The sequence below is a fragment of the Chiloscyllium plagiosum genome, chromosome 39, assembly GCF_004010195.1.
Source record: "Chiloscyllium plagiosum isolate BGI_BamShark_2017 chromosome 39, ASM401019v2, whole genome shotgun sequence".
Classification (NCBI taxonomy): domain Eukaryota; kingdom Metazoa; phylum Chordata; class Chondrichthyes; order Orectolobiformes; family Hemiscylliidae; genus Chiloscyllium; species Chiloscyllium plagiosum.
The window spans coordinates 1,851,328-1,862,338 of NC_057748.1; the positions used below are offsets into that span (position 1 = coordinate 1,851,328).

Consider the following 11,011-nt stretch of genomic DNA (forward strand, 5'->3'; position numbering starts at 1 on the left):
TTCCATATCCTTTTCCACAGTAAATACTGATGCAAAATATTCATTTCGTGTCTCCCCCATTTTCTGTGGCTTGTCTGTGTCAGGAAACCCTCCTGCACACACTGGACAAAAACTGACCCATCTAAAGGACATGAACTGTAGTATTCCTAGTTAATGTTTGGACAGTTAAAGTCCCCCATAACAACTATCCTGTTATTCTCGCACCAGTTTTGAGGTAACTCCTCAAAAATTCAGGCAAGTACTTCTAACAACGAGTGTTTCCAGAAATTGACCAAAATGTGCAGATGTACAAGCGTTTCAATAATTTACATAATATTTGTGTATGTAAATAATCTAACATGTAAAGGACTTAAACGATTATTTCTTTTGCAGGGAGGTTTTACCCATCCTGACTCGCGAATGGCAGATCCACGAATGATGAGCTCTCGAGCATCTAATCCCAGATTCCCAGATCCCCGATCATCTAATCCCAGATTCCCAGATTCCCCATCGTCAAATCCCAGATTCCCAGATCCCCGAGTGTCTAATCCCAGACTCCCAGATCCCCGAATGCCAGATTTCCGAATGTCTAATCCCCGAATTCAAGACTCCAGAATGCCAGATTCCCGAATTCCGGATTTCCGAATGCCAGATTCCCGAGTACCAGATCCACGGCCAGCTATCCCGCCAGGGCCCAGCGCACATTTCTCTGAGCCCTCGTCAGTGTTCAGAAAGGGTCTCAACTCCCAGCCATCATTCAATGACGTGTCACCCAGGTTCAGGCAGTCTCCCAGCCCACAGCCCCCTTTCCAGGAACTACCTGCCACCAGGAAAGCCAATGAGAACCCACCAGCACTGGTAAGTCTGAGCATAGGTTTGTCAGAGGCATTGGGATCGAGTCCCTGGCTTGATGAGGGTCTGTAGCTTTAGAAGCGCGTGTACAGAGATGGAAATGGTAAAGACCATGTGAACAGCAATAGGATGTGAGCTGTTGTGTCTCTGCAAAGGCCAGGCTAATGTTAAACTGAAACAGAGACTTTCTGGGAGACAGTGGTGTGTGGTAATGTCACTGGGCTGGTAATTCTGCACCCTGGGCTAATACTGTGGGTACACAGGTTCATCCTATTACAGCAACTTAAGAAATTATTTATTAATTATGGAATTGAAGGTTCATCTCTGTGATGATGATCATGAATCTATCCTTCATCGTCATTAAACCCCATCTGGTTCATGAATATCCTTTAGGGAAGGAAACTGCCATCCTGACCAGGTATGGCCTACACGTGACTCCAGACCCACAGCAATGGGATTGACACTTGACTTCCCTCTGAAACTACTCTCGCAAACTGCCCGGTTCAGGGGCAATTGGGGATGGGCAATACATACCGGCCAGGCTAGCAACGTACACATCCTGGGAAAATAATTTTGCAAAACCTCAGGACAGATCCTGGTCTTCTTGAAGATTCTCAATCAAAGCCTTCCACTTCCAATCCCACTCTGAGATCCCACACTTTCTCCAAGGATCTCTCTCTTGCTCTGTTACATGATCACTCCTTATTCTTTCTCTCTCTGTTCGGGAATATAGGAACAGGTGGAGGCCATTCAGCCCCTTGAGCCCATTCCATCCTTCAGTGAGATCATGGCTACTCTGTGGCCTAACTCCATATACCTGCTTTTGGTCCATATATAGAGTCATACAGCATGGAAACAGGCCCTTCAGCCCAACATGTCCATGCTGACCAGGTTTCCTGAACTGAACTAGTCCCATTTGCCTGTATTTGGCCCATATCCCTCTAATCCATTCCTAACTAGGTGCCAGTCCAAATATCTTTTAAATGTTGTAATTCCACCCACCTTGAACACATTCTCTGGCAGCTCATTCCATGCGCGCTCCACCCTCTGAAAAAATTATGCCTCAGGTCTCTTTTAAATCTTTTTCCTTTCATCTTAAACTATGCCCTCTAGTTTTGGACTCCCCCACCTTGGGGAAACGATTCTGGCTATTAACCCTAACTATCTCCTCATGATTTTATAAACCTCAAAAGATCACCCCCTCAGCCTCCTATGTTCCAGGGAAAGATGTCCCAGCCTTTCCAGCCTTTCCTTATAACTCAAACTCTCCAGTCTCAGTAACACCTTTGTAAATCTTTTTTGCACCCTTTCCAGTTTAATACCATCCTTCCTATAGTACGGTGACCAGAATTGTACCTAGTACTCCAGATGTGGCCTTACCAATGTCCTGTCCACCTGTAGCATGACATCCCAACTCCTGTACTCAATGCCCTAACCTTAGTACAAAGAAAATTATAGCTCAGGAACAGGCCCTTCAGCCCTCCAAGTCTGCACCAATCCAGATTCTCTATCTAAACCTGTCACCTATTTTGTAAGGATCTGTACCCCTCTGCCCCCTGCCAATCATGTATCTGACTAGATGCATCTTAAATGACGCTATCATGCCCACCCCTATCACCTCCACTGGCAACATGTTCCAGGTCCCCGTCACCCTCTGCACTAAAGAACTGTCCACGCATATCTCCCTAAACCTTTCCCCTCTCACTTTGAACTCACAATTCCGAGTAATTGAGTTCCCCCACTCTGGGAAAAAGCTTCTTGCTATCCACCCTGTCTATACCTCTCATGATTTTGTAGACCTCAATCAGGTCCCCCCCTCAACTTCCATCCTGCTAATGAAAATAATCCTAATCTACTCAACCTCTCTTCATAGCGAGTGCCCTCCATACCAGGCAACATCTTCTGAACCTCTTCTGCACCCTCTCCAAAGCAGCCACATCCTTTTGTTAATGTGGTGACCAGAACTGTACGCAGTATTCCAAATGTGGCCGAACCAAAGTCCTATACAACTGTAACAAGGCCTGCCAACTCAATACCTCGTCTGATGAGGGAAAGCATGCCGTAATCCTTCTTCATCACTTTACTGACCTGCGTTGCCACCTTCAGGGAACAATGGACTTAAACACCCAGATCTCTCTGTATGTCAATTTTCCCAAGGGATTTTCCATTGACTGTATAGTTCGCTCTTGAATTGGATCTTCCAAAATGGCATTTCCTCGCATTTGCCCAGATTGAACTCTATCTGCTATTTCTCTGTTCATCTCTCCAATCTATCTATATTCTGCTGTATTCTCTGACAGTCCCTTTCACTATCTGCTACTCCACCAATCTTAGTGTCTTCTGCAAACTTCCTAATCAGGCAACTGATACCTTCCTCCAGATCATTTATGTTTATCACAAACAACAGTGGTCCCTGCACGGATCCCTGTGGAACACCACTGGTTACAATTCTCCATTTTGAGAAACTCCCTTCCACTACTACCCTCTGTCTCCTGCTGCCCAGCCAGTTCTTTATCCATCTAGCTAGTACACCCTGGACCTCATGCAACTTCTTCATCACCCTACCATGGAGGATCTTATCAAATGCCTTACTAAAGTCCATGTATATGACATCGACAGCCCTGCAGCCCTTCCCCCATCAATTAACTTTGTCAGTTCCTCAAAGAATTTTATTAAGTTGGTAAGATATAACCTTCCCTGCACAAAACCATGCTGCCCATTACTGATAAGCCCATTTTTTTCCAAATAGGAATAGATCCTATCCCTCAGTATCTTCTCAAGCAGCTTCCCTACCAGTGACATCAGGCTCATCAGTCTATAATTACCTGGAGTATCCGTGCTACCCTTCTTAAACAAGGGGACAACATTAGCAATTCATCAGCCCTCTGGGACCTCTCCCATATTCAAAGATGTTGCAAAGATATCTGTTAAGGCCCCAACTATTTCCTCTCTTACTTCCCTCAGTAACCTGGGATAGATCCCACTCTGGACCTGGAGCCTTGTCCACCATAATGCCTTTTAGAATGCACAACACTTCCTCTCTCCTTATGCCAACTTGACCTAGAGTACTCAAACATCTATCCCTAACCTCAACATCTGCCATGTCCCTCTCCTCAGTGAATACCAATGTAAAATACTTGATAAGAATCTCACCCATTTTCTCTGACTCCATGCATAACTTTCTCCCTTTGTCCTTGAGTGGGCCAACCCTTTCCCTAGTTACCTTCTTGTTCCTTATATATGAAAAAAAGGCTTTGGGATTTTCCTTAACTCTGTTTGCTAAAAGGTATCTCATGACCCCCTTTTAGCCCTCTTAATTCTTCATTTCAGATTGGTGCTATATTCCTGATTCCAAAGCTTTGTCTATCTTCAGTCGCCTAAACCTTCCTGTTAGCTAGTCTTACAATTTCACCTGCCATTTCGATCCCTCAGTTTCACAGGGACATGTCTCTCCTGAACTCTAATCAACCTTCCTTTAAAAGCCTCCCAAATATCAAATGTGGATTTCCCTTCAAACAGCTGCTCCCAATCCACATTCCCCAGCTCCTGCCGAATTTTGGTATAGGTGGCCTTCCCCTAATTTAGCACTCATCCTTTAGGATCTTTACCCATGAGTATTCCAAAACTTGTGGAATTGTGATCACTATTCTCAAAGCAATCCCCTACTGAAACTTCAACCACCTGGCTGGGCTCATTCCCCAACACCAGGTCCGGTACGGCTCATTCCTGAGTTGGACTATTTCCATACTGCTCTAGAAAACCCTCCTGGATGCGCCTTACAAATTCTGCTCCATCTAGACCTCTAACACTAAGTGAATCCCAGTCAATGTTGGGAAAATTAAAATCTCCGATCACCACAACTCTGTTGCTCCTACCTTCATACCTTCATAACCTTTGCTTAACAAAACTGTGTCTGTCTCAGATTTAAAATTAATGTCTGATCTAACACAAACTGCTGTTTATAGAAGATAGTTGCAACTCTCTCCCACACTTTTGTGTGTAAAAGTGCTTCCTAACATCTCTCCTGAACTGTCTGGCCCTAATGCCCAGGCTCTGCCCCTAGTTCTAGAATTCCCCAACCAGTGGAAAGAGTTTATCTCTACCTACCCCATCTTTTCCTGTTAATAGACAATAGGTGCAGGAGTAGGCCATTCTGCCCTTCGAGCCTGCACCACCATTCAATATGGTCATGGCTGATCATCCTTAATCAGTATCCTGTTCCTGCCTTATCTCCATAGCCCTTGATTCCACTATCCTTGAGAGCTCTATCCAACTCCTTCTTAAATGAATCCAGAGACTGGGCCTCCACTGCCCTCTGGGGCAGAGCATTCCACACAGCCACCACTCTCTGGGTGAAGAAGTTTCTCCTCATCTCTGTCCTAAATGGTCTACCCCGTATTTTTAAGCTGTGTCCTCTGGTTCGGCACTCACCCATCAGCGGAAATATGTTTCCTGCCTCCAGAGTGTCCAATCCTTTAATATCTTGCACATTCTCTCAATCTCTCATTTGCATGTCTTTCTGTCTCATCCTCTTTCTCTCTTTCTTGGAGTCACTCCCTCGTTTCTACCGTATCTTCCTTTGTTCTGTCTCAATATTTTTTGTGATCCTGTCACTCACTACATTTTGTGTTTCATTTCTCTCTCTCTCTCTCTTTCTCTCTGTCTTCCTACCCTCCCTCCCTCCCTCCCTCAGGTACCTATGTGTTCTCCCTATCCCTGTGAGTTCTGTTGCCAATTCAAAGCGATGGTCCAGACAGAGACCTGAGTTTTCTTCCTTTCGAACAGTGACTGGCCAATTGTGTAATTCCAACATTTACTCTGTTCCCTGTCAGAACCTGCCAATAATGTAGTAAATCTGCATCGACCCATTGTACACATTAACAAGTCTCTACTGTGTCTATTCAATTGACACAACAGCCAGAGGGTAACAAGAAAACATTCTTTAACACAGGGTCTGGAACGCGCTGTTTGAAAAGGTAGATCCAACAGGAACTTTCACAAAGGGGAATGGGATAAAGAGCTGAAAAGGGAAAGTTTGAGGGCTGTGGGGAAAAAGCAGGGGGAATGCGGCAAGTGAGATCATTCTATTAAAGAGCCAGTACCGCCACCAATGGGCTGAATGGCCTCGCCCTGTGTTTATTTCTCTCAGGCTCTGTGAATCCAAGGGTTTTCAGAGAATGCCGGTATTGTCACAGGCCCAGAGAGTCCCTCGGCCAGTTCAGTTCATAGCTCTGCATGTTCTGAGGGACAGAGAAATAGGTGCCAGCCATTCAGCCCCTCTGGCCTGTTCCACCATATCTCATGGACCACCTGCCTTCACTTACAACAACAACTAACATTCATATGACACCCTTTAACAGAGTGAAACTTTCCAATGTATTTCACCTAGACTTGAGGAATGGCAAATTAAACTGTCAATAAAGACCCTGGGGTCAGTTGTAATGAGACAAACTGACATCTATGCTCGGGGAACATATAGCACCGGAAGAGGCCATTCAGCCCATTGGCTCTTTACTGGATTGATCTCACTTGCCACATTCCCCCTGTCCTTTCCCTACAGCCCTCAAACTTTCCCTTTTCAGCTCTTTATCCCATTCCCCTTTGTGAAAGTTCCAGTTGGATTTCCCTTTTTTACACAGAGGTTGGTTTGTGTGTGGAATGAACTTCCTGAGGAAGTGGTGGGTGTGGGTACAGTTACAAAGTTTAAAAGACATTTGGATAAATACATGAATAGGAAGGGTTTGGAGGGATATGGGCCAGGAGCAGGCAGGTGGGACTAGTTTAGTTTGGGATTATGGTCAGCACGGACTGGTTGGGCCGAAGGGCCTGTTTCTGTGCTGGATGACTATTTTCAGGCAGTGTATCCAGATCCCACCTGTATGAAAGAATGTTTTCTCATTACCCTCTGGCTGCTGTGTCAGTCTAATAGATACAGCAGAGACTTGTCAATCCATGCAATGGGTCCACACAGGCTCACTGCAAGTTCTGACAATTGGGTGGTAAGAAATACACAGTCAACCAGTCACAGGAGTGTTATGCAGTTCAAAGAACATGTAATAGTGACTCCCAATGGGAGGTATTCAGAGAAATGACCAAAAGCTTAGTCAAAGAGGCAGATACTGAGATGAAGGAGGAAACCAAGAGGAGGACAGAGAAGGAGGTTTCACGAGGGAGTTCCTGAGCTTCGGTTCGGAGCAGATGAAGGCTTTCTCCCCAGTGCTGGAATGATCAAAACTGGCAATGTGCCAGAAATCATGAGGGGCAGGGATAGGGTAAATAGACAAGGTCTTTTCCCCGGGGTGAAGGAGCCCAAAATTAGAGGGCACAGGTTTAGGGTGAGAGGGGAAAGATATAAAAGAGACCTAAGGGGCAACTTTTTCATGCAGAGGGTGGTACGTGTATGGAATGAGCTGCCAGAGGATGTGGTGGAGGCTGGTACAATTACATCATTTAAGAGGCATTTGGGTCGGTATATGAATAGGAAGGGTATAGAGGGATATGGACCAAGTGTTGGCAAATGAGACTAGATTATAGAATCATAGAGATGTACAGCACAGAAACAGACCTTTCGGTCTAACTCGTCCATGACGACCTGATATCCCAACCTAATCTAGTCCCATTTGCCAGCACTTGGCCCATATCCCTCTGAACCCTTCCTATTCATATACCCATTTAGATTGTACCAGCCTCCACCACATCCTCTGGCAGCTCATTCCATACATGCACCACCCTCTGCGTGAAATCGTTGCCCCTTGGGTCCCTTTTATATCTTTACCCTCTCACCCTAAACCTATGCCCTCTAATTCTGGACTCCCCGACCTCAGGGAAAAGACTTTGTCTATTTATCCTATCCATGCCCCTCATAATTTTGTAAACCTCTATAAGGTCACCCCTCAGCCTCCGACACTCCAACCTCCCAACTCCTGGACTCAATACTCTGACCAATAAAGGAAAGCATACCAAACGCCTTCTTCATTATCCTAGCTACCTGCGACTCTACTTTCAAGGAGCTAGTTGAGGATATTGGTCAGCATGGATGAATTGGACTGAAGGGTCTATTTCTGTGCTGTATATCTCTATGACTTTATGACTAATTTGATGGACACAGGGAATGTGTGGGAGAGGAGGAAGGTTGGGGACGGGTGGGTCCTCAGAGGGGTTTGAAAGCAAGGGGAGTAAAACTTGGGAGGAAGTCTTCAAAATCGCAGAGTGGCTGGAGAAGGGAGCCATTGGCAGTGGGCAGTGAAGAATATACCGCGCGATGACCATCATCCTGTCACTGAAACGGTTTCTCATTTGAAGTTTCCTGTTTGTTTGCAGAAACTCAGGAGGGTCCAGGCAATGTTTGATTTCTCAGCCGAGGCGGACGATGAGCTGGAGTTTAAGACTGGAGACATTATCGAGGTCTTGGACAACACAGACCCCTCATGGTGGAAGGGTTGTCTATGGGGAAGGATTGGTTTATTCCCAAGTAACTACGTGGCGCCAATTAACCGGTGACACCCCTCCTCCCCTCAGCCTCCGGAAAGTTGTTGTTTGTCTTTCCCGCTCCTCACCGTCGTGGTCAATAAAATATGTTCTTGATTTAACATTGACATTGTCATTTGTACACAGTCCCCTAGTCTCAGTATCCAACCACGTTTTGATTCAGATACAGAAGTAAGCCATTTGGCCCATTGAACCTTCTCTACAATTGAAAATGGCCGACCTCAATGGCATTTCCCTCCACTTCACTGCCGGCGTGGGCGGGAAATTCCGAACAAGGGCCGATCCACCCAAACTTCCTGGGTTTACTGTGCCCAGCATTCAAAACACATGCAAAGTGCCCTCGCGTTGGAGTCTCCAGGTCAGATGATAACAAACAGCAGTCTCGAAGGAGAAGTCAGCAAGGATTGCAGCGAGAGTATCCCACAGTGAGCAATGTCAGTCAGAGTACTCACTCCCGTCTCCAGAAAACAAAATCTCCCTAAAAATCCATTGTCAGCTATCAGTTAGGGTTCAGTAGGATAAACACTTGCCTGTCAGTCAAAAAATCATGGGTTTAGATTCCTCCGCAAAGTCTTAAGCTGATAATCTTGTCTGGCACTCAACAGTGCAGTGCTGAGGGAGTGCCGCATGGTCAAAGGGTCAGTACTGAGGGAGTGCCGCACTGTCAGAGGCTCAGTGCTGAGGGAGTGCCGCACTGTCAGAGGGTCAGTACTCAGGGAGTGCCGCACTGCCTGAAGGTCAGTGCTGAGGGAGTACCGCACTATCGGAGGATCAGTGCTGAGGGAGTGCCGCACTATCGGAGGATCAGTGCTGAGGGAGTGCTGCACTGTCGGAAGGTCAGTGCTGAGGGAGTGCCGCACTGTCGGAGGGTCAGTGCTGAGGGAGTGCCACACTGTCGGAGGGTCAGTACTGAGGGAGTGCCACACTGTCAGAGGGTCAGTACTCAGGGAGTGCCGCACTGCCTGAAGGTCAGTGCTGAGGGAGTGCCGCACTGTCGGAGGGTCAGTGCTGAGGGAGTGCCACATTGTAGGACCGTCAGTGCAGAGGGAGTGCTGCACTGTCAGAGGGTCAGTGCAGAGGGAGTACCGCACTGTCGGAGGGTCAGTGCTGAGGGAGTGCCGCACTGTCGTAGGGTCACCCTTTAGAGTACTCTTGGCCCAGTCTTCTTGCTGACCATAAGCCAACCAGTTTTGTGTGATCTTGCTGAAATCCCTTCCGTCCTAAGGGAGGGAGATGTTTGGTTTGAAATCTGACCAAGCTCACAGTTGGTTATCTGTGAATCAGGAAACAGTGTAAGAGTTTAGGAGTCATATTGAGAGAACAATCTGGCTGTGCAATTGAGGAGCCTTGTAAGTATCTCTGTGATTCAGTTGGACCTTTCCCCTGGGTTAAGCCAGTAGCTAAGTGGACATGTGTTTGCTCAGAGACAGTCAGTTCGAATCCTGCTCCAGTCCTCTTGCAAATGGGACTAGATTACTTCAGGTTATCTGGTCAGTTGGACTGAAGGGTCTGTTTCCATGCTGAATGACTCTCTGACTCTGAACACTGGTGAGATATACCTTCTGTTTGATCGCACTCCCAAGAATTTGCAGCTTGGGCTGTTCTCATTCTCCTTTAAATGGTACACAATCGCAAGTTGTTTTTGTTGAAACACAGAAACACCATAAACGAATGTGAAATGGTCACTGATTTCGCAGTAAAGGCTTTTTCCCAAAGTTCCTTGCGACTGAACTGAATCTGTAGCTCAGTAGCTCCAGGTTTTGATGGAGAAACAATGGGATCTTCCTTTGCCCCATCGTTTGGTAAATTGGGCAAACAATAGACAATTTCCCAGCCCTCTGGTAAAACTGTTGGTGGTACATTCTCAGCATCGTCACTGAGAGAAGACAAAAATGAAACCTCTCCCAGAACTGACACTCACAACTAGTCCCCTGGACTGGAGCAAGAACGTACATTTATCAAACACCTCTTGTAATCTCAGCCTGCCTTACCTATTGCAAATCTCCAGCTACAAATCTGTCTGGAATTTATAGTCATCGTCATTTTGTCAAATCTCTGCGCTCAATTCAAGAAATGTTTAAGCGCCTTCTGTGAAAGTACAGCAAGTGGCAGAAGCTGATTAGAATATAAGAACTAGGAACAAGAGGAGGCCATTCTGACCTTCCATTCAGTACGATCATGGCCAATCCCAGCTCAACCTCTGCTCCACTGTCCTGCCCGCTCTCCCATCACCCTTCAACCCTTTACTACCCACTCTCCCATCACCCTTCAACCCTTTACTGCCCACTCTCCCCTCACCCTTCAACTCATTCCTGCCCGCTCTCCCATCACCCTTCAACCCTTTACTACCCGCTCTCCCATCACCCTTCAACCCTTTACTACCCACTCTCCCCTCACCCTTCAACTCATTCCTGCCCGCTCTCCCATCACCCTTCAACCCTTTACTACCCGCTCTCCCATCACCCTTCAACCCTTTACTACCCACTCTCCCCTCACCCTTCAACTCATTCCTGCCCGCTCTCCCATCACCCTTCAACCCTTTACTACCCACTCTCCCATCACCCTTCAACCCTTTACTACCCACTCTCCCATCACCCTTCAACCCTTTACTACCGCTCTCCCATCACCCTTCAACTTATTCCTGCCCGCTCTCGCATCACCCTTCAACCCTTTTCGTCCTCCTGATTTCCCC

At 46.7% G+C, this 11,011-nt stretch overlaps 1 protein-coding gene across 1 annotated transcript in view; it reads left to right on the forward strand.

Annotated features, from left to right (window-relative positions):
* grap2a (GRB2 related adaptor protein 2a) overlaps positions 1-8,420 on the forward strand; it is a 59,141-nt gene extending 50,721 nt beyond the window's left edge. The window contains exons 6-7 of the mRNA XM_043679466.1: positions 373-837; positions 8,152-8,420. Of these exons, the coding sequence (XP_043535401.1) occupies positions 373-837; positions 8,152-8,331 (645 nt within the window). The 3' untranslated portion in view covers positions 8,332-8,420. The remainder of the gene's footprint in view (positions 1-372; positions 838-8,151) is intronic.
* The last annotated feature ends 2,591 nt before the right edge of the window (positions 8,421-11,011 follow it).